Source organism: Carassius auratus, chromosome 50, assembly GCF_003368295.1.
Source record: "Carassius auratus strain Wakin chromosome 50, ASM336829v1, whole genome shotgun sequence".
Taxonomy (NCBI): domain Eukaryota; kingdom Metazoa; phylum Chordata; class Actinopteri; order Cypriniformes; family Cyprinidae; genus Carassius; species Carassius auratus.
The window spans coordinates 2,772,161-2,796,212 of NC_039292.1; the positions used below are offsets into that span (position 1 = coordinate 2,772,161).

Here is a 24,052-nt window from a genome sequence, read left to right on the forward strand (position 1 = left end):
GTAAGAAAGCTAATAGCAGACCGTATAAAGTCGTGCCTAATGAATATTAATTGCTTCGTGCGCCATACAAACCTGTTGGATTCATGAATATTAATTAGGTTACGTTTGGAACTTTAGTTCTCAGCACAGTTTTGAGCTGTTACATTTGAATACAATTTCCGCATTGCACAGATGGTTCTTTATTTAAGGGGTTTTTCCTCTGTCCTTTTCAAAACAGTCATTCTAGTTATAATTTCCTTATTTTAAAAGCCATATTTGACAATCCAGAAATTATTCCTGTTGTTCAAAAGGTCCTTGATTGAGGACCAACAGCTCTAATAAATCACTGAAAGACAAAGAAAAGAAGTTCTGTTTACTTGTTTTTTTAATCGTTGATTCAAAATATTTTTAGTAACAGCATTCCCTTTAAATTAATATAAAGGAAACATAAAAAAAAAAGAAAAGAAACAGAGGCTATTTTTACTTTGATACATAAAACTCAAATGATAGTGCAGGTCACATAGAATTTCAATTTGTGGTTGATTTGAGCAAATAATACAGAATAAATGTTAAAGAAACAAGTAACAGAGTAACAGTAAATGTAACAGATTCTTTTCTTCTGTCTTCTGAGGGATCAGGATGTAGAAACACAGACGTCTTCAGATTCCCAGAGTCTCTTTGGTCACCTGACATCCGAGCAGGACATTCCCCGCACACACACACTGAGACAGATCACCCACTGAAACACACAGACGCACACACACAGATCATCAGAACTGAAGATATCTGCTCAAACGTCTCTTGATGAACGCTGACTGATTGAATGTGGTCTGGAATGGAGATCTCACCTTTCTGAGAGCCGATCCATGACGCTGCCTTCATGGCCACAAACTGCCACTCCACCTGCTGCTCTATTTTACAGCCGTATAACCAGATCAGAGCCAGGAGAGTGGCCCATACTGACCCATCCACCTGTGTACAGACCATCATCCACTGCATCAGTTACTGGACACTGCACACAGTCAGCACTGTCTTATTATGACATCATCACATCTCTCACCTGTGCTGGCTTCTGATTGGTCAGCTCATCCTCCGTCTTCCCAAACACATCGGCCAGTGTGGCGTCCAGATCCCAGCAGCCGGACGCCTTTTGGAGAGAAACCAGCTGCAGTAACAGGTCCTTCTGGGGCTCAGGTGCAGCTGAACACACATACACACACATTAAGGACAAGGGTAAAATGAACAGAGAGAAGAACATCTCTCTCACACACACACACACACACAAACAGGGTTGTCAACCTTTTTACATATTAAGCAAATTAATTACGTGACATGTCTGTGTGATTTGGGGCACCATCCTTACTATTAAACACACTCATGGAAAAACACATAAAACGTTTCTACATATAAAAGCATCTAATTCCCATACAAACCCCACTTCTGTAGCCTGTTTCAAGACATGTTTTTAGGTTTGGAGCTACACTGTAAAAGCTATGGGCCAAATCAGTCAGGGATTTCTCCCGGTGGCCAACCCGGACCTGGTACCATCTTGTGTAACACGACATGAAAACAACAATCAGTTCTTCAAACATTTCATATTTCACTCCTTCACAAAACTAACACTGAGGGACATTTACCTAACGATGACTTAAAGCATCCAAAGGACTTTTAAAGTGTGTCGGGATCCTGTCACTAGGATCCAACTTCAATAAAGTCCTCACACTTACTGAGTCCTTGTCTCATCCCTTTCCCATACCTGACAATATATTCAGTATAAAACTTTTTTTTAAGCAGCCTGACGCCTTTTGGGGAGAAACCAGCTGCAGTAACAGGTCTGTAGGTGAATGCACATTTAGAGAGACAGAAGTTCATGCGTCGTTTAAAAACCTGTTCAACAGTAATTCTGATATTTTCACATAACACAATTAGCAATAAATGGGGTTAGTGTCCTTGTTCTTTGTTAATTAATTACATTAATTACATTTGTAGTGTAAGGTAATGTTTTGTTTATTTTATTGTTGTGTGTTTTTTTTTCTTTATCCTCGGTTGGTTGTTTTGACCTCAACATTGGACAATGTTTGGATTGACATACTACCATAATGTTCTCACTATTTATACAAAAATGCATTGTGGATTACTTTTCTTACCTCTTCTTCTTCTGGGCGCTCGATTCTTCGCAAATGGAAAAGACAGAAAACAAGAGAATTCACGTCTCTTAGCAAAACTGAACAAAAACATTTTCTTTATAATGTTTCAGATATTAATAAATATTTTAGAAGAAAAATCATGAACACATCTATGATCAGAGCAAAAGAGAAACCATTTGAAAAATTTTAACCATTTCCAAATGAAGTTGTACATCACAGTGTTGATGCCCTGAATGAAGCTGATGAAAGAGGGTGTGTGTGTGTGTGTGTGTGTGTGTGTGTGTGTGTGTGTTAGATTTGACACTCTCTCGTCATTACCAATACTGAATAACAATCCTGGCCCTTTGAGCGTAAAAACATTGGGGAATCTGCTACATCTGCTGAAAATACGCCAGCACATTTATCTGTTAGGAAATAAACTAAAGTGAACAAACAGAAATAATAAATATGCAAACAAGAAAAGCTCTAAATGGAGACCTTTTTTTCTTGAGAGACCACATAAGGACTTCACCATCACTAACTAACAGGCACAAACATCCATATGTATAGATACATAATTACAATTATTTAGTCTCACACACAAAACAACAATTGTATATTTTCAGTATGTATCCGCAATAACAATAAAACTACTTTTCTCACATGCAGTCTTATAAGATGTTGGCCTCTAACTTTATTTGCATTAACAAATATTAGTTAAAAAAACAGCCATTGTGTCTTATTCTTAATTATTTAATCAATAAAATTTAAGAATTCACATGAAAGATTGGTTTTTCGTTTGAAAAATTGCCCACTAAGTTAATGTAATGGGGTAAATATTCTAAATACGCTGATTTAAGGTAAGCAATAGATACAAAACTACATTTACAAGTATAACAGTTCTTAGATCCTGCACCCTATAAAGTGCAATTTGAACAGCATCCTTAACATAAAACACAAAAAATTTCACATGCAAACCCGTCACACACACAGAAAAAAAGATAAAAGTAGTCAGTATGATTTATCTCACCATGATTAAGAGACAGGGCTTGACGCAGTTTCCCTAAAACAAATTAAGTTGACATCTTGTTAACGGTCAAGTGGGAATCATTTAGTGTTCTCTGTTTAGTGCTGTGGATGAGGAATTGAATTCATCTTTATTGACTTTTATGAATTTTGGTGGGTGAACTAACCCTTTAAATGAACCAGTTTTGTAAAACATAATGATTAATTTCTTCAAACATTGCATCCTTCACTCTTTCATGAAGCTAATATTACATTGAGGTGCACTTACCCAGCGGTGATTTAGACTTAATCCGTAGAGCGCCTACAAGCAGAGAAAGCTAAGATCAGAACAGATTCAGAGAAACTGCAGAGAACAGACACTTCCTACAAAACTAAAAAAACACGAAAAGCTTTGAAATAAAGAATGATTGAAATTAACATCTTTGGCCAGAAACAATTTTGCTATTTCCTTTGTATTGTTTTTTTGTTTTTTTTGTTTTGTCAATGAACCCATAAAAAGAGGTACACTCAGCAATTTAGTACCCAGTCATTTCCAGTGAATGCTACTGAACTGATGTTGTGACCTCTATTTTTATAAAATACCACCAACACATTCCTGTAAAAACATGAAACCCAGACAGATTGAAAAGAACCACTTACCACATCCCCACACAAAAACAAAAACCTGTGCATTTCACACCTTAATTAGGTCAAATCAACTCCTCAAATTAAACTGTAAAATGATGAGAAAAGCATGTGGAGTGGAAATACAAAAACACAAACCGAAACCAAAAAAAAGAAGAGTCTATTACCAGACAAGGCTCCGTATTCAACATCTAAAAAACATTTCACATCAACATGAGCTGCTCACACCAAATGTAAACAGTGAAGTGACAAGGAATAACAGTATTTTGAATGTATTTTAACATTTCTAAAAAATAAAAAATAAAAATAGTTATCTCTGGGTCATTCTAAACCCTGGGTAAATGAAATCCTGAGTTTACATTTCGGATTGCTCAATGTACTCAGGGTTAACAATGCATTCTGGGTATTATTGAGCTGCTGTTTCACACTGTACATTCCTGTACCTTGGGTTAATGTCCTTATTTGCATATTTTCTGTAAAGGTTTGGTTTAAGTCATTAACAGTTACAGACTGAAATGCATAAAAATGCACTCTTTCACATAACTAATATTACATTGAGGTGCACTTACTTCACCCACCAGTGACTTACACTTAGTATCTTTAGAGATGTCTGTCAGAGGAGCATATGTGTCTACAGGAAGAGAAAGCCAAGGTAAGAAGAGATTCAGATCTGGAGAAACAAACAAACACATCCAGAACTAACAAAAAGAAAAGCTTTGGAATAGGGATGACTGAAATCGACGTGTTTGGCATGAGATTCATTTGTCTTAGCAAATACCACAAACACACTCTTGCAGGCACAAGAAACCCACACAGATTGAAAAGAAACACTTACCACATCCTACCCAAAACAAAAAAAAAAACTGCATATTTTACATTGTAATGAGGTCAAATCAACACTTAAAATAACTAGAAAAAAAAAGTTTGTTGAGACAAACTTTAAGTTGGCTTGAGAAAGCCTGACCAGAAAGTTTGAAGAAGTTTAAAGAAGTTAGAAGTTTATAGTTTAAAGTTAGATTGATAGATTAGTTGAAAGAAAGATATATTAGTTAGAAAGAATGACAGATTTATTAGTTAGAAAGAATGATATAGATTAGTTCAAAAGAAAGAATGATAGATAGATTAGTTTGACAGAAAGAATGCATGTGACTAACATGTTTCTAGCATTATTAGCAAGTTACTAGCATGTTGTTAGCATGACTAGCATGTCACTACCATGTTTCTAGCATGACTAGCATGTTGCTAGCATGTTTCTAGCATTATTAGCATGCGACTAGCATGTTTCTAGCATGATTAGCATGTTGTTAGCATGTTTCTAGCATGACTAGCATGCGACTAACATGTTGTTAGCATTTTTCAAGCATGATTAGCATTCGACTAGCATGTTGCTAGCATGATTAACATGTTGCTAGCATGTTTCTAACATGACTAGCATGCGACTAGCATGTTGCTAGCATGATTTTTACCATGATTAGCATGTTGCTAGCATGTTGCTAGCTGGTTTCTAGCATGACTAGCATGTGACTAGCAAGTTGCTAGTTTGATTAACATGTTGCTAGCTTGATTTAAGCATGATTAACATGTTGTTAACATGTTTCGAGCATGACTAGCATGCGACTAGCATGTTGCTAGCATGATTTTAGTATGATTAGCATGTTGCTAGCATGTTTCTAGCATGATTAGTATTTTGCTAGGATGTTTCTAGCATGACTAGCATGAGACTAACATGTTGCTAGCATGTTTCTAGTATGATTAGTATGTTTCTAGCATGTTTCTAGCATGACTATCATGCGACTAGCATGTTGCTAGCATGATTTTAGCATGATTAGCATATTATTAGGATAGATAGATAGATAGATAGATAGATAGATAGATAGATAGATAGATAGATAGATAGATAGATAGATTGAGTCTAATGGGATTTGGAGCTTGGGTCATCTGAACATCCTGTCAATGAAAGTCTATGGGATTTTTATGATTTTTAATATTAATTTTTAAGAAAACCATAACTCAAACCAGTCTGAAAAGATATAGCACACCAATTCAAAACAGTATGAAGGTCGGACCCGAATTTGGAGTTTGTAGCTTGAACGGTCTAGGAGGAGTTAGTGTCCAAAAAATAATAAGAAGAAGAAGAAGAAGAAGAAGAAGAAGAAGAAGTTTAAATAGGATTTCAGTAAGTTGGCTTTCCCAAGCCAACTTAATTAAACTGTAAAATGACAAGAAAAGCATTTGATATCCTTGCTGTCATGCAAACACAAAAGCACTAATGCATGAAGTGTCTTTTACTATTTTGTCAAATGAACTACTAGTCATGTTTTTAGCTAAAATGAACTGATTAATTGCATTATTTCATTCTGGTATCTACACTGGTCACACTGTGTTTCTTTTAGAATTGTGTCTTTGGCTATTGTGTGGCATCTCACTGTTTTTCCGTGTCTTACTCCATGAGTGCTGCAGCTTTGTTGTGCCAAGTTAAATCTAGTTCAACTTCATACCAACTCCCAATTTTGTAACTTAAAAAAAAAAAAAAAAACGTACTTCATACTTTATAAATTTATTACATTGATGTGCATTTACCTGGTAGTAACAGGCAACATCTATCGACCGACCGAGCTACAGGCAAAGAACCTAAAAGTCAGAAGAGATTTAGATCTGGAGAAGCAGCCATGAACAGACACATCCAATAGAACTAACAAACAAAATAACTCTGGAATATGGATGGATTGATTTGGACATTTGTGACCCAAGACAAATTTGCTATAATCCTAAAAGATGAAACCCTCTATTTGCTTTAAGTTGGTTATTGTGTGGAGTCTCACCGTTTTTCAGTGTCTTACACCATAAATGCTACAGTTTTAATATGTTTTGCCAAGTTAAATGTACTGTAATGTGTGAACAACCCCTTAATCATGCTGTGGTTCGGTGAGGATGGTAAAACAATAATTAAATGTACCAGTTTTGTAATATGACATGTAAACAACAATTATTGCTTCAAACATTTCATACTTCACAGAAATATGACATTAAAGTGCATTTACCTATCTTGTACAGCGGGGCTACAGGCAATGAAAGCAAAGGTCAGAACAGATTCAGATCTGGAGAAACAGCCAAGAACAGACACATCCAACAGAACTAACAAACAAGAAAAGCTCTGGAACCGGGATTGACTGATGTGTGTTTATATATAAAAGAATCCATTTACCACATCCTCTCTACAACAGGGACATTTACATTTTAACAAGCACAAATCAACACCTCTAATGTTTTAAACTGTGAAATGACAAGAAAAGCATTTGAAATTCTGACAGTCGTTTCTCTTTTGCAAACACAAATAAATGTTCCAAACAAATCCACAGCAGAACTGTTTCCCTCTCTCTTTTGAATGAATCAGATGAGTCAATGCTTCATGCTTCAATTTGCCATTTATGAAGACTGTCGCATTTAAATGAATTGGTTGAATGATTGATTCGATAAAGTCAGGTTCAATCAGGTTTAGTTTCATTTTTAAAAGTATCATTGAAGGTATCATATAAAATATATATATGCGTGCATGCGTTTTAAAATTGAAGCATTATTGCAGAAATGAATATGTTTCTTGTATGTAGTGTCTAGCTTTGTAGCATATTGTTTCTCAAACAACCATTTTGGAAACCGCACTCATGTCCACATTCAAGGATGACAATATTAAGATTTACCAGACTCAATTTGTGGTTTGTGGATTGGTCACCACAGAGTTTTGACCTTAACCCTATTAAAAGTCTTTGGGATGTGCTGGGGTCAACTTTAAATTGCATTTTTTCGACAACATCATGCAACATCACAGCATTTACTTCCAACAACAGTTGCATAATTTTTTGGCAGATATATTGCATTGACAATGGGAGAGTTGAATCACTCTGTAAAGTTCTAAATCCTATAAGTTCTCAATAGGGTACAGCTCTGGACTCTGTAATGGCCAGTAAATACTGTACAATGCTCCCTGAACCACTATTTTATGAATTGAGCCTGGTGAATCCTGAAATATGGACATGAGATATGTCTTCCAACAAGGTTGTTTGAGAAGTAAAAAGCTACACATTGCATCAGTTAAGGTTAAAAGAATTGTATCAAAATTTATAAAATGCCAGAAACATGTTAATGGTGGTTTATTTGCTTACCACCAGGGCATCCAAAATGTAGGTGACTTTTTTTTCTACAGTAGAACACAAATACAGATTTTTAATTCAAACCATTGTAGTCTGTCAGTCATATAATGGAAGTGAATGGGTCCGAAAATTGTCTCAAATGGACCATTGTCAATGGTCCATTTGAGAGATAGGTGGCAGTAATGCACTTATTAGTCTGTAATCTGCCGTAAAGCAAGAAGATAGTCATGCGCCGGCTGTTGAGAACACACTCAGGACAGTTCTGACAGTTCAGACATTGCGTGAATCAGAAGTAAAAAAAAAAATATATATATATATAAATACTGTTCAGTTTCTTGCACAAACCGATCGTTTTGTGTCTTTACACATCAATGAATGAGCCGTAGAGTTTAATTTGGTTTTGTTTGTGTATGTTTTTTGACTCTCAAAAATATCAGTTTGTGGTCTACTGAAGAAACAAAGTCACCTACATCTTGGATGCCCTGGGGGTCAGTAGATAAACATCACATTTAAATTTTTGGGTTAACTATCCCTTTAATTACTGCAGTAACGATCCAATCCTAAACTCTTCCATTTTTGCTTTTTTAAAATCCATATAGTGAGATTTTACACACACACACGTAAACCCACATTACAAAAACAAAAAAACAAAAAATAAAATCATGTAAGAGAAGAGTAGTCAATATGATTTATCTTACCATGAGACCTGTCTTGTCTTATATTCCCTGTAAAAAATATATATTTTCACAAACTGTTAGCTGTTAGCTGACAGGGACTCATTTAGTGTCCTCTGTTTAGTGCTCTGGTTTGTGGCTTGTTTCAATTCAACAGTTTTGTAAGAAGCAATGAAAACAACAATCATTTATTTAAACATTTAATATTTCTGTCTTTGACAAAATGAATTTTACACATAAGTGCATTTACCCTTTGGTAAATTAGGCAGATCTCTAGACGCCAGGGGTTGAGCAGTTTTTGAACCTGCAGGCAGAGAAACCAAAATTTGAAAAATATCAAATGTATGCAACAAGAACATAATTCTTTTAATGGTAATTAAAAAAGACAGATATTCTCACAAGTTCACTGTGGCGAGGGGGGCGTGGTTTAGCGGAATCTGCAACGGGAGAGAGACGGGGGGAGCAGAGCGAGGCGTAAGTAGGTCAAGTGCAAATAACGAACACGTGTGTTTGATTGCAGTAATTGCCGTGGAGAGACCGGATATAAGCCGAGTCACCGCAGAGAGAAGGAGAGAGAGACACGCTGGGACCTCGTTCTGCACTAGGGAAAGCTACAACAGTGTTTTTGAAGTTATTGACCGTGTTTGAGCAATCGTTTGCTGTCTACGCCCAGAGGGCATCGTGATTTGTTTGTTATTATTAAATAAACGAGCGTCCCAGCAACAAGCCGACCCCTGCCTTCTTCCTTCCTATTAAGACTGTGTTGAACCTTGCTACAGTGGTGCCGGAACCCGGGAAGGAAGAAGAGCATCGCCGCCATGCAATCTCCGTCAGGTACGCCATTTGCGGACATCATCCAGTCGCTCGCCGGTCTTCATCAGGAACAACACCAACACATGCTGGCGATCAAGGAGGAGCAGGACAAACACTTTGAGGCGCTCCTCCGGTCCCAGCATGAAGACCGCAAGCTATTCCGGAGCTGGGTAGACCGGGAGGTCCGGACCACCACTTCGTTTAAAGACCAGACATCTCCTCTGCCGCTCAACAAGATGGGGCCTCGGGATGATCCGGAGGCCTTCCTGGACCTGTTCGAAAAATCAGCAGAGGCTCGAGGGTGGCCCCCTGCGGACTGGCCCCTGCGGCTCATTCCCCTGCTGTCCGGAGAAGCGCAGGTAGCCACTCACCAGTTGCCAGTCCAAAACCTACTGGCCTACCAGGACCTCAAGCGTGCCATCCTCCAGCGGGTCGGTCGGACCCCGGAGCAACAGTAGCGATGTCGAGGACGTGATCGATCGTGTGGTACTGGAGCAGTTCTTGGCCAAGCTGCCAAGGAAGACAGCGCAGGGGGTCCAGTGCCACCGCCCGACGTCGCTGAACCAGGCCATCCAGCTGGCGGAAGACCAAATGGTGGCGTGTTCAGGGGTCGGCGACCCCTTACCATCTGCTTCTCTCTCTCCTTCCCTCTCCTCCCCTCCCCTCTCTCTCCCTAAATCTGTTCCTCTCCCCAGGTCCCGTGGGGGCTTCCGCCAAAGCTAGCCCCGAGGTGGAGGACGAGTTACGGGGCTGAACCAGCAGCAGACCCCAGGGCTCCTCCCAGGGGTGGGACTTCGCCCACGGGATCCGTTCCCCAGGCCTCGGCCTCTCCGCTCTCTCCTCGCCAATCGCTTGACCTACTTCCTGCCGCCAGGGTGGCGGTAAAGTCTGGGCCGGCCTGTTGGCGTTGCGGGGACCCAGGGCATTTTATTGATAGATGTCCGTTGATGGAAGTGGGGACGTTGATCCGGGTCCCTGACGCGCCAAAGGCTGCCCTCGATCAAGCTGGCTTATACCAAATACCAGTGAGTATCAGGGGGGGGGGTACATATCAGGCTTTGGTGGATTCAGGATGTAACCAATCCTCCATCCATCAAAGCCTGATTCATCCGAGGGCATTGGATAGTAGCCGCATGGTTAGGGTTCGGGGAAGTGGTGAATTACCCTATTTTGCCTGTGGATATTAAATTTAGGGGAGAAAAACATAGAATAGAGGTGGCCGTTAATCCGCACCTCAGGCATCCGATAATTTTGGGTACGAATTGGCCCGCGTTTCATAAATTATTGGGGTATTTGTGTTCGGATGGCTCTTGGGGGAAACAAGGGAGGGATGGAGTAGCGGTTGCGCAGGTGGGAGAGGCTGAACCGGAACCGCCGGAACCTGTTGCAGGGGAACCGAGTGCTCCCGAGCGGAACATCCTCCCGGAGCGCGATGATTTTCCCCTGGAACAGTCCCGAGATGAGACGCTGAAGAATGCCTTTGACCAGGTTCGTTCGATCGACGGGCAGCTTCTCCTCCCTGACCAACCGCTCTCTTATCCTTATTTTTCAATTTTAAAAGATAGGTTCTATCGGGTGACCCAAGACGCCCAGACAAAGCAAGATACAACCCAGTTGTTGATACCTAGAAGCCGTCGGGAAATGCTTTTCCAGGCGGCTCATTGTAATCCAATGGCCGGGCATTTAGGGCAAGCGGCTACACTAAACCGTCTCATGGCCCGCTTCTTCTGGCTGGGCATTCACGAGAATGTGCGCAGGTGGTGCGCGGCTTGTCGTGAATGTCAGTTGGTGACTCCACCGGCCACCCCAAAAGCACCATTGTGCCCCCTTCCATTAATGCAGGTCCCCTTCGAACGAATTGGCATGGACCTCATCGGGCCATTAGAGCGGTCAGCACGAGGACACCGCTTTGCATTAGTTCTGGTGGACTATGCAACGCTATATCCTGAGGCAGTGCCTCTCCGCTCTATTTCCGCTAAGAGTGTGGCGAGTGCACTGTTTCAATTAATCTCCCAGGTGGGGATCCCAAAGGAGATCCTCACCGATCAGGGCACGGCGTTTATGTCACGTACTATTCGCGAGCTTTATGAATTATTGGGCATTAGATCGATTCGAACAAGCGTCTATCACCACAAACAGACGGGCTGGTCGAACGATTTAATCGCACGTTAAAATCCATGATTCGGAAGTTCGTTCAGGAAGACGGCAAAAATTGGGATAGGTGGCTAGAACCCCTCTTGTTCGCTGTACGGGAGGTCCCGCATGCCTCCACGGGGTTTTCCCCCTTCGAGCTTCTTTATGGGCGCCAGGCCCTCGGGGTCCTCGACGTCCTTAAGGAAACTTGGGAGGACGGACCTTCTACTAGTAAAAACGAAATTCAATATGTCATGGACTTGAGAACAAAACTCCACACGTTGGGGCGGCTATCCATGGAGAATTTGTTGCAGGCTCAAGACAAACAGAGTCGGTTGTACAACAGGGGGGCTAGGCTACGTCAATTTGCACCGGGAGATAAAGTGCTTGTATTACTCCCTACCTCTAGTTCAAAGTTACTCGCGAAGTGGCAAGGACCCTTTGAGGTCACACGGCGGGTTGGGGATCTTAACTATGAGGTAGCTCGAACGGATAGGGGCGGGGCACATCAAATATACCACCTCAACCTGTTAAAAAATGGTCTGAGGCGGAATCAGTGTTGCTGGCGACGGTAGTGGGTGGGGACGAGGATCTCGGTCCAGAAGTGAGTTCAAAATCCCAATCTCTCGCTCTGGCCCCTGGAGGAGACCACCTCTCGCCCTCGCAGCTCACTGATATCAAGTCCATCCAAGCAGCCTTTGCTGATGTGTTCTCGCCCCTACCTGGTCGAACGGATCTCATTCAGCACCATGTTGAGACCGAGCCGGGCATGGTAGTTTGCAGCCGGCCGTATAGATTACCTGAACATAAAAAAAGGTGGTTCAAGGGGAGTTAGAGGCAATGCTAGAGATGGGAGTAATAGAAGAGTCCAACAGTGACTGGGCGAGCCCGATAGTCTTAGTACCTAAAACAGACGGCTCCGTGCGGTTCTGTGTGGATTATAGGAAGGTGAATGCTGTGTCAAAATTTGACGCATATCCAATGCCCAGGGTGGACGAATTGCTTGATCGACTAGGCACTGCTCGCTTTTACTCGACGCTGGACTTAACTAAGGGTTATTGGCAGATCCCCTTGTCTCCCATGACCAAAGAAAAAACAGCTTTCACCACGCCGTTCGGTTTACACCAATTTGTTACTCTTCCGTTCGGCTATTCGGGGCTCCAGCCACTTTTCAGCATCTCATGGACAAAATTCTCCGTCCGCATGCTGCATATGCCGCCGCCTACCTGGATGACATCATCATCTACAGTGGGGATTGGCAGCGACATATGCAGCATTTGCGAGCGGTCCTGAAGACGCTGAGGAGGGCTGGGCTCACGGCTAATCTGAGGAAGTGTGCAATTGGGCCGGTGGAAGTAAGATATCTGGGTTTCCACTTGGGTCATGGACAGGTGCGTCCCCAAATTGATAAGACGGCAGCAGTTGCAACGTGTCCAAGGCCTAAGACCAAAAAGGAGGTTAGACAGTTCCTGGGGCTGGCAGGGTATTATAGAAGGTTTGTACCTAATTTTTCGGATACTGCTAGCCCGCTGACTGATTTAACTAAAAAGGAGGCACCAGATACAGTCCAGTGGACGGAGCAGTGCCAGCAGGCTTTCACCCAGTTAAAGGCTGCTCTGTGTGGTGGACTGCTCCTGAATGCACCTAACTTTTCTCTCCCCTTTATCTTGCAGACAGACGCGTCGAACAGAGGGTTGGGCGCAGTCCTGTCCCAGAAGGTGGAGGGGGAAGAATGGCCGGTGCTGTACATCAGTCGGAAGCTCTCTAAGAGAGACACGATGTACAGCACCATAGAAAAAGAATGTCTGGCGATCAGATGGGCTGTTCTTACCCTCCGTTATTACCTCCTGGGGCGGGAGTTCACCCTCTGTTCGGACCACGCTCCCCTGCAGTGAATCCACCACATGAAAGATACCAAAGCGCGGATCACCCGGTGGTATCTCGCTTTACAGCCTTTTAAATTTCAGGTGATCCACAGGCCGGGAGAGGAAGTCAGCCACAGCCATCTGTACACCCGGCCTGTGGATCACGAGTCGGGCGGTGGGGGTATGTGGCGAGGGGGGGCGTGGTTTAGTGGAATCTGCAAAGGGAGAGAGACGGGGGGAGCAGAGCGAGGCGTAAGTAGGTCAAGTGCAAATAACGAACACGTGTGTTTGATTGCAGTAATTGGCGTGGAGAGACCGGATATAAGCCGAGTCACCGCAGAGAGAAGGAGAGAGAGACAAGCTGGGACCTCGTTCTGCACTGGGAAAGCTACAACAGTGTTTTTGAAGTTATTGAAGTTATTGACCGTGTTTGAGCAATCGTTTGCTGTCTACGCCCAGAGGGCATCGTGATTTGTTTGTTATTATTAAATAAACGAGCGTCCCAGCAACAAGCCGACCCCTGCCTTCTTCCTTCCTATTAAGACTGTGTTGAACCTTGCTACATTCACAATCGTTGCACTAACCGCGTGTCTGCACTCTTCTCTGCTGCAGGGGTCCTTTCACAGTCTGTCTGCTGTCTTTATTAACAGCAATGAAGGCTGTATGAACACTGCTCACTCCTGCCTGAACACTGAGCTCCACCATCCTGCTCCTGATGCCCTCAACATCTGCAACACCTGACCTCTCCTCCTGCTCCAGAGAACGGATCAGGGTCCGAGCCACCAGCCGGTGGATGGACAGCCTGCAAAAACATGGAGCAAATGTGTTGGATTAGAAAAGAAAACACTCTGTGTCACTCCAATTCAGGATGTTTCTATGTGTGTTACCCAGTTTCCTCAGTGGGTTTGAGGCAGAAGTGGAGCTGGTTTGTTACTGGTTGATCTTTAAGACTGTATTTGACGGTCACTGTTCCCTCGGAGCCTCCTGAACTCTGTAAGAGAGAGAAAAGACAGATTTTTTATAATATAAACAAATGAGAGACACGTGTCTCTAATAACATTAAAGCAACGTTAAACCATCTCACCTCTCCTTTCAGTTGGGCATAAATGAGTGTCCTTTGACCCTGGAAGAGCACATTGATGGGAGGAGACAGTGTTTCAACAGTAAGACCATCTGGAAGGGTCCAATCCACAGAGATATTAACCACAGCGGGTTGCAGAGCAAACCTGAGCGACTGCATCACCTGATAGAGTTTGAAGAGAAAGAGAAACCATTGAGACATTTGACCAGGAAACATCTGTGTCTGTGAAATCCAGTGAAGAGCTTTACTTTGGGCTGCATGCGGTCTGTGTCTGTGATGAACTGAGCGTGACCAGATCCCTCTCTGTCCATTCCTGTGATGAGGGCGGCACTCGCACCCTCACCAATCCCGAACGAGAAACACCTGAAGACACGATCAGCTCTGTTACTGTTAGTGATGAAGATATGAATGATGCACAGATCAAAAACAGCAGTGATTTACCTGTGAGAGTGAGCGTGACTTTTCACCAGGTCCAGCACCTTTTTAGTGTTTCCCACCTCTCCATCAGTGAAGACGAAGAGCTGAAGAGAGAAAACATCATTAGAGTGCATTGTTCAGGTGTAAGCAGACGTGTTGTACCTGTCTGGGGTGTTTGGAGTGACAGCGCTGACTGTAGATGTGTTTTAAAGGCGGTAAAATCTCTGTGCCGCCCATGTCTGATTTCATTTCCTTCACTCTCTTCAGAGCCTGATCCATAGTTTTCTGTTTATACACGACACTCTTTCTGCAAAGATACACAGAAACACATTTCACCTCCACTGACACATTTCAAAACTATATATCTGTCAATGATAGATACTAACGGGAAGAAGGACTCAAAATGAGAGCCAAATCCATAGATATTGAAGTAGCATCCCATGGGAAGACTCTTCAACAGTAACAGCAGAGTGTCCTAAAGAGAGACATGGACAGATATTTAAACTCAACAGAACTCTTTGGACTTTCTTAAAGGGGGGGGGGGGGTGAAATGCTCGTTTTCACTCAATATCCTGTTAATCTTGAGTACCTATAGAGTAGTACTGCATCCTTCATAACTCCAAAAAGTCGTTAGTTTTATTATATTCATAAGAGAAAGATAGTCTGTACCGATTTTTCCCGGAAAAACACGACTGGCTGGAGGCGTGACGTGTGGGCGGAGCTAAAGAATCCCGAGCGCCAGTAGGCTTTTGCGTTGAGAGCGTTTGGAAGCTGTGACATTACCGTGAGGATAAAAAACCATCATCCAAAACAAACCATGGCTAACAGTCAGATTCAGCCGTTTATTTATGATCCAGAATCAGATCCCGAGGCTGAAACTGAACGAGAGCAGCAGCAGCAACGACTCGCTCCGAGCGGGGCTCGAGCCCCGGGTCTCCGGCATGGGAGGCGGACGAACTAACAAGGAGGCAGAGATATTGTAAGCAGTTTTACTCACCGCCTGCGGTTCCAACACACAATCGTGACCCTTTTTCATTGGGATTGCATCATCCTTAAGAAATAAACAATACGCAAATCCGTCGTCAAACTGGGCCTTGTTTGTAAAACAAGCATCTTCGAAATGCAGGGAACAAACAAAAACACTTGCACAACAGGGCTTGGGCGCCGCGTTGCATTCTGGGACGTGGCGGTCCTGCTGGCAGCCTCGCAAATGTAAATCAAATGATGAAGGTACATCAAATCGAACGAGAAGAAGCAGAGTTAGGAGAAAGAGAAAAAGATGGTAAAATCGTGAAAAGGTTGTGGGATTTATAGGGATACGCTAAATATGGATGCCAGGGACCGGTATGTGGACAAAATCGGCACTATTAACGGTTTGGATCCATATGAAATTCCCAACAAATAGTGGAGTACCGACTGAGACTTGCTGCCGCACTTTTGCATAATAGATATCATCGGCTACCTTGTTTGTTTTGTGAGCGCCTACACTTCAGAATAGTTCCGAAGCTACAAGTCATTGAAGTCTCACGTACAGTTCACAAATGGATGGGTATTTTCCTGTAAAAAATCCCGTTAGCTGTTCAATCGGACCTGTCAAGTCTCTGTGTTGTTGTCCCGTTGCTACTCCTTGCCCTTCCAGCGAAACAGCTGTTTTCAAACCATCGTTTTGCTTACTTGAAAGCAACCTTAGCGTGATGTTGTGCTTTTTAAGATAGCGTGGTTGTTGTGAGAGAGCACGATTTCACGCCAATCTGTAACTAAAGTCACGTTAGACCTAGCTTCACAAATCGCTTAACGTTAGTTAATGCAGCAGTTTTGTAGTTCGAATTTTTTATGTCAGCAGAGGGATAGCAACAAAAAGATGAATGTTGAAATTTACTGTATTTTGGGTGAGTAACCCAAGAAATTTCCCTTATTTTCAATGTTGACTTAAGCTAAATAAATTAATATTCAGGTGTTATGGTCTCCGTCGCGCCTCCAAGCAGGAAAGCGGTGTAAAGTTAATTCATTCTCATTTTATTTTCCCCATGGCGATTATATGTTGCGAATTTACACCCCACACTACAGAAATGGTTTACAATGGTTGAAATAGATTTTTAATTAATCAAATTAAGACACATGGATGAGAGAAGTATGTCTAAACACTGCGCAGTAGCCCGAGTAGGAGTAAATGAGGCTGTCAACTTGGTGGCCACGCCAAGTAATGACATCACGACGCCCAAGCCCTACTCCGTTGATGCTCTGTAAAAATAAACTCCATCCACTGGTCCCTTAATGCTGTTTTTTTTTTTGTAATCTGTGCAGGGTTGTCTTGCCCTGGCAACCAAAAACACACTTCGTTTGTGACTTTTCGCGACACTCTCGCTCTGATCAGTGAATGTCTCTGCTCTGCTCTGCTCTGCTATACGGGAGCGCGCGCTCTTCCATCAGAAGTGCCCTTAGGACCCATATAAGGAAATTCCGCTCCATCTAACGTCACACAGACCCATACTCAAAAAAAACTTTCCAAAACTTGTGACAAACCGGAAGGAGTATTTAGGGAACAAAAATACTCCTTCAAACGTACAAAATAATTTTTTAAACTTTGTCCATGTTTAGCATGGGAATCCAACTCTTTAACAGTGTAAAAAACTCAGTATGCATGAAATAGCAACACCCCCCCCCCCCCCCCCTTTAACACACATTTCTGGGCCCAGCAACATAAACACTATGTCACTATGTTAATTCTGTGAAGGGGTAATCAGTCTTATATTTCTGATTCAAATTAGACAAATCTACCTTTTTGCAACTGACGTTAAAATGTAATTGTGAATATTGAAGACAACAAAAACATGACTAAGTTCTTAAGACTAGAGTAATAAGTTTATGTACCAAAATCTTACTGTACACAAGTCATTGGTAATTTTTTCACAATTTAATAAAATCCCAAAACAAACTCAACACCCATTATAAATCTTTATTTGGACATGAAAACATCCTGTAAGTGATGATCTTACTTTTGCACTTTCAATGCGCATCTTTGCTCCTTTCCCATTATTCATCATGCTGCCCATACTGCCTGATCTGTCAATCATAAAAACAAACTCCCCTTGAGATTTCTTTACGTCCTCTGGGAACTCTGGGTACAAACTTATCATGACCACTGGGTCTCTCATCAGAGAGCCTGAAATAAAGAAATAAAGAGTCAGTGACAGCTTGGTCACTCAATCCCATAATGCCAGTGAGCTGCAGGTCGTACCTGGCAGGGCAGTGGTCACTCCTGTCTCCACTATAGCAGAGGGCTGATGGGTATCCTGATAGAACACAAACAGCTCAAAGTCCTTATCAAACATGTGACCAGGACTCAGATTCACCTGCACACATAAACAACACATGCTCCAAACTGCTCTGCTCACACATCCAGATAAACACATGAAGACACACGGTACCGTGGCCTGAGTGTGATCAGACTGCAGGAACACTAGAGAATCCAGAGAGCAGTTGGACTCTAGTTTGGAGATGGGCTTTGGAGAGCTCACATGGACACTGAGAGTCAGCGTGTAGGGAACAGCTCCACATCCTGATGAAATCTCTGAGACGATACCAGCACCTGAACCTGACACACACACACACACACACACACACAGAGTGTGTTAGAATCAGCTTCTCTCCTCTAATAAAGTGTGTGTCAGAGCTGCTGCAGTACCTGCTGGTGTGTATCGAGGGTTGAGTACAGCCGGCAGACAGAAGCGCAGCGAGTGGTCGGCCTGCACAGCGAGCTCAGTGATGTAGATGATGGTGACAGCAGCGTTCTGACCCGCCGACAGACACCCGACACTCAGTCTGAACACATCAGGACTCTCTGCGCTCTCTTCCAACAGAAACGCCTGCTGACCCGAACTCACAGCATCATCATACTGATCCCTCGCCTGCAAGATACGGTTTAATTAAAAGGTGACATGTAGTATGAATATACAAATCAATGTCCTGCAGATTTCTATTTGGACTCACGCTTTCTCTGTCCTGCACCTCTGCCACAATCTCCTGCTCTCCGATCTTGGCACTGAAGTGGCAGACAGCAGCATCAGCAGGAAGAGGGAAGACGAACAAGGCCTCCAGGGGGCGCTCTTCCTCATTCACATACTGCAGAGTGGAGGAGACTGTGGCTACATGATCCTGAACCCGAACCTGCACTGAGATGCTCTTCAGAGGCACTGAGTCACACAACAACAACACAACAAATACAGAAGAACATCATCACAAAATCAGAAGAAAACATCACAAATATATCTCATACAGCTCTGATTAAAAAATATTTTATTAGACATTAATAACATGAACGCATAGATATATCATTAAAAAATTGTGAACAAATAAGAATGTAACATGGGACAACTTGCTTCCTATGACATGTATAAAAAATACACTTCTTGAGACAGGACAACATATTTCAGCCACCGGAAACACCAGAGCCACACCTTTATGTTTTCAATGTGGAACTAGGCACAGCTAGAAAGTAGTGCTTCTGCTCAAACCTTATAAAAAGTCACTTAAACTGTTTGCGCTGTCGATCATAACATGCTACTAGAGAGACTGGAAAACAGGGTCGGGCTTTTTGGGATGGTTCTCAAATGGTTCAGGTCATACTTAGAAGGGAGGGGTTATTATGTGAGTCTAGGAGAGCATAAGTCTAAGTGGACGTCCATAACATGTGGAGTCCCACAAGGCTCAATTCTTGCACCGCTCTTGTTTAACCTGTATATGCTTCCACTAAATCAAATAATGAGAAAGAACCAAATTGTCTATCATCTATCACAGCTATGCATATGATACCCAATTTTATCGCCTACTGACTAAAGGCCCACTGACTCCCTCTGCCTGACTGAAGACATTGCATTTGGAAACAAAGATGAAGTTCAACGTGAATGCATGCCTTGATTCTATGGGCCAAACAAATAAGAATCAATTCAAGAAAAATTATGTGATTATTGAGTCAGACCTTAGTTTCAGCAGTCATGTCAAAAAAATCTATAAATCAAATTTGCAATCAAGATGTTTTGTCTCCAGTCAAGACTTGGGAGAAACTCATTCATGCCTTGATCACCAGCAGGGTGGACTATTGTAATGGAATCCTGACCAGCTTTCTCATAAACAACATTAGACAGCTGCAGCTCATCCAGAACAGTGCTGCCAAGATTCAGACTAGAATCTGAAAATCTGTGCATATCACGCCAGAATTCAGAGGTTCTTACACTGGCTTCCAGTTAGATTTAAGATTGATTTTAAAGTAATTACTAATTTATAAATCACTGAATGGGCTAGGACCTCAAAAAACATTGCAGATATGCTCATTGAATACACAGACCACTCAAATCATTAGGATCAAGTCAGTTAGAAATACCAATGGTTCACTCAAAGCAAGAGGAGCTATCGGTCTTTGTCAGTCACGTGTGTTTATTATGTGTGACGTCACTGATGTGTTGCTGCCTCCAACCTATTACTTAAATAATACTATTTTGTTTACGGTACAAAAAATGATATCATTTACTTATGATATCATTTACAGGAACTGGTAGTTTTGGCACTGTGTGCAGGTGCCAAGTTCTGTTGGAAAATGAAATCTGCATCTCCATAAAGTTGGTCAGCAGCAGGAAGCATGAAGTGCTCTAAAACTTCCTGGTATATGGCTGTGTTGACCTTGGACCTCAGAAAACACAGTGGACCAACACCAGCAGATGACATGGCACCCCAAACCATCACTGATTGTGGAAACTTTACACTGGACCTCAAGCAACATGGATTGTGTGCCTCTCCTCTCTTTCTGAAGACTCTGGGACCCTGATTTCCAAAGGAAATGCAAAATTTACTTTCATCAGAGAACATAACTTTGGACAACTCAGCAGCAGTCCAGTCCTTTTTGAAGTGAGACACTTCTGACGCTGTCTGTTGTTCAAGAGTGTCTTGACACCAGGAATGCGACAGCTGAAACCCATGTCTTGCATACGTCTGTGTGTAGTGGTTCTTGAAGCACTGACTCCAGCTGCAGTCCACTCTTAGTGAATTTCCCCCACATTTTTGAATGGGTTTTGTTCCACATTCCTCTCCAGGGTGCGGTTATCCCTATTGCTTGTACACTTTTCTTCTACCCTTCTAGCTCTGTGAACAGCCAGCCTCTTTTGCAATGACCTTTTTTGTCGTGTCTTCCTTGTGCAAGGTGTCAATGGTCGTCTTTTAGACAAGTCAGCAGTCTTCCCCATGATTGTGTAGCCTACAGAACTAGACTGAGAGACCATTTAAAGGCTTTGCAGGTGTTATGACTTAATTAACTGATTAGAGTGTGACACCAGGTGTCTTCAATATTGAACCTTTTCACAAAATTCTAATTTCCCGAGATACTGAATTTGGGATTTTCCTTACTTGACAACTTTTTGATGATATTCTAAATATGTGACCAGCACCTGTATTGTTTTCTTAAGTTGAAGATTCTATGATTGTGCCAAACATTTCTGATTACCATTTTAATGAGTATTCTTAGAAGTGTTAACTGATCTGTCTAATATAATGTATAGTGCCATGATGCTTGTAAACATGAAACAGTTGGGCACACACTTACACTAATTTCTCTGTGAAAATGTCTAAACAGTCGATCACTGCTACAATGCATCCGAAGGACTCCACAAACTAGTGAAGCATAATATTGTGCCTGTCAAAGTTGTGGTTGTGCAGGTGGATCTAATCTGAGATGCATAAGGTTAACAGAATTATTTTAAAGGTCTTATATTAGGTCTGATATGAGAAGCAGCATGAAGGCATAAAAACCTTAATGGCAGGAGTTCTCAATTCTGGCCCTCAAAGTCAATTTCCTACAGAATTTAGCCTCAACCTCAATCAAACTAAAAAAAGACCATAACTTTTTAGTAATCCTGAAGACCTTGATTTGACTGTTCAGGTGTATTTTATTAGAGTTGAAGCTCAGCTCTGCAGAAAAGTGGACCTCTAGGGCCAGAGTTGAGAACCCTGGCACTAAAGGTTCGGCATACCTGTGTAGTACTTTATGATAATTGTCACCAAAAAACTATCAGACATCCTAAACCTCGAGTTTACACCACAGCAGTCTGTTTTCTTCTGCGCAAATATAAGTTAAATTCAGTTTGTGTCTCCTCCAGGCTGGTGGGTCAGCGTATTAGCTGACTTACTGTGTAGTCACACCTATATGAAATGAAAATGTACTGTAGTACTTTTCAAAAGTGTAAGAAGTAAAAAAAACAAACAATTGTCATTAGAAATGTATTTTAGTTGAAGTATTCAGTTGAGTAAAGTACAAACTCCCAAATCAATATTCAATTTCAGTAGTGAAGTAAAATAACTTTGTATTTCAAATAAATATTTACACCCATGCACAAGATGACTGCATATCATGTCATGGTAAATGATCTGTCACTTCTCCATCACTCCCTGGTTGTCTGTTGTTTACTAGCATTGATAATCCAAAAACAAAATATGGATATAAAGTTAGCGAAGAAAAAAATAAAACAAACACATTTTAAAAATCTCTTACCTTTATGAAAATGTCAAGAGCAAAATCACATAAATGGATAGAAGTTAGCAAAGTGATGTTTTTAAGTATCATCTTTGCAGCACAAGCCATCATGCTTCTTGGTTACCACTACATAGTGTCAAAAGTCTTTCATCCAAAAGGGAAACCTAAAATATCTTTCTTTGTGGTGTTTTTTTTTTTTTTTTTTTACCTTTTCTATCGTGTGATTTACTATCGCAGACTGTCACATAACAAGACAGTAGCCACCCTACTAACAAATCTTGGTTCCCAGAACGTTCTTTTTTAAAGCTAGCTTTTGGTTAGACAGGAAAGTTTTATTTTTGGAAATAGAACGTTAGTTTCTGGTTTGTAAAACGTTATTTCGTTTCGTTTAACGTCAGTAATCCAGCACACACACACGACCCAGTGTAACATCAGTATGGGGCATGGAAATTATCTATATGGATGCCTAATAAGTTTTATAAAAACCATATCCTGTTTTATCTATTGTTTAAGTAATAAAAATAATCTGAGCTAATCAACTTCTCATAAATCTGTCCATACGGGATAACGTTACCCAGATTTTAAATTTCTTCTGCACCAAATAAATATCATTTCAACACAATGTATGGTTTATAAAATATGACATTAATTCACGCACACACACACACGCATGTAGGTGTGTGTATATATGTGTGTGTGTGTGTGTGTGTAATAGTAACAATATAATATAGTAATACCAGTAGTAATAATATAATAGTAATAATAAAAAATACTTTAGTATATTAATATTATTATTATTATTATTATTATTATTATCATTGGAAAGTTACAGGGTTATAAAAAATACACTGAGAATAACCATTAGAGAACGTTCTGTATTAGTTACTTTTAGGTTGTTGGGAACGTTATTTTATGGTTACAAAAAAAACTGAACAATAAAACAATAAAAAGAACGTTCCCCTAACGTTACTATTTAGTTCCCCAAAAACTAACGGTCTGTGTTTGCTCTGCATATAAATCCAGATTCAAAACACATCAGTGCAGCCGCGCATTTACTGAATGAGCACCGATTAAGTATCGTCATCTTTACTTGTTTAATTTTTAAATAGTATTAACTAGGCTAAGTGTTTTTGTTGTTGTGATTATTTAAATGTAAAGCACGTTGATTAACTATTATGATATCCACAGTAATTACATTAATACTGTAGATAAAGCCCCCGCGTCTGTAATAACACCACAGCTCTTACACATCATGAAGAAAGTTTTAATGTAGTTAATAGTCCAAATAAACCGGTGAATTCATACCTGGTACATTATTCTGAGAGAGAAGACCGTAGTTCTCCATTCTCACGCTCCGTTAGAGGAAATCACTCGAAGACCTACTTCAAAAGTGAATGAAAGTGAAAATCAAACAGAGAAACTACTCTGCTGACACGTCACGATATTTAAATTAGGCGCAGGTTTGGCTCATGAATATTAAGGTCAGGAGCGAGTACCATCAGATTTTTGAGCCAAACCAATTTTCTATGCGTCTTCCACGGCTGATTATTCCATTAATGATAATCATTCTTTGTGTATTAATGTTTTATTGTATCCCTTTAATTACTATTTCATGATAATGACATGCTGACCAGAGATTTTGCTTTG

The 24,052-nt window shown here is 41.4% G+C and overlaps 1 protein-coding gene across 1 annotated transcript; it reads right to left on the reverse strand.

Moving 5' to 3' along the window:
- Positions 1-366: 366 nt before the first annotated feature.
- On the reverse strand, positions 367-23,824 carry LOC113066376 (von Willebrand factor A domain-containing protein 5A-like). The gene is made up of 19 exons (XM_026238287.1): positions 23,711-23,824; positions 18,877-19,079; positions 18,572-18,794; positions 18,315-18,481; positions 18,125-18,239; positions 17,883-18,049; positions 15,273-15,361; positions 15,049-15,193; positions 14,911-14,990; positions 14,718-14,832; positions 14,473-14,631; positions 14,276-14,379; positions 13,973-14,190; positions 4,325-4,425; positions 2,445-2,591; positions 2,127-2,151; positions 1,040-1,179; positions 828-951; positions 367-718 (listed from the first exon to the last, which is right to left on the reverse strand). Exons 1-19 carry the CDS (start codon positions 23,748-23,750, stop codon positions 639-641), a joined length of 2,442 nt encoding a protein of 813 aa, XP_026094072.1. The 5' UTR covers positions 23,751-23,824; the 3' UTR covers positions 367-638.
- Between the last annotated feature and the right edge of the window lie 228 nt (positions 23,825-24,052).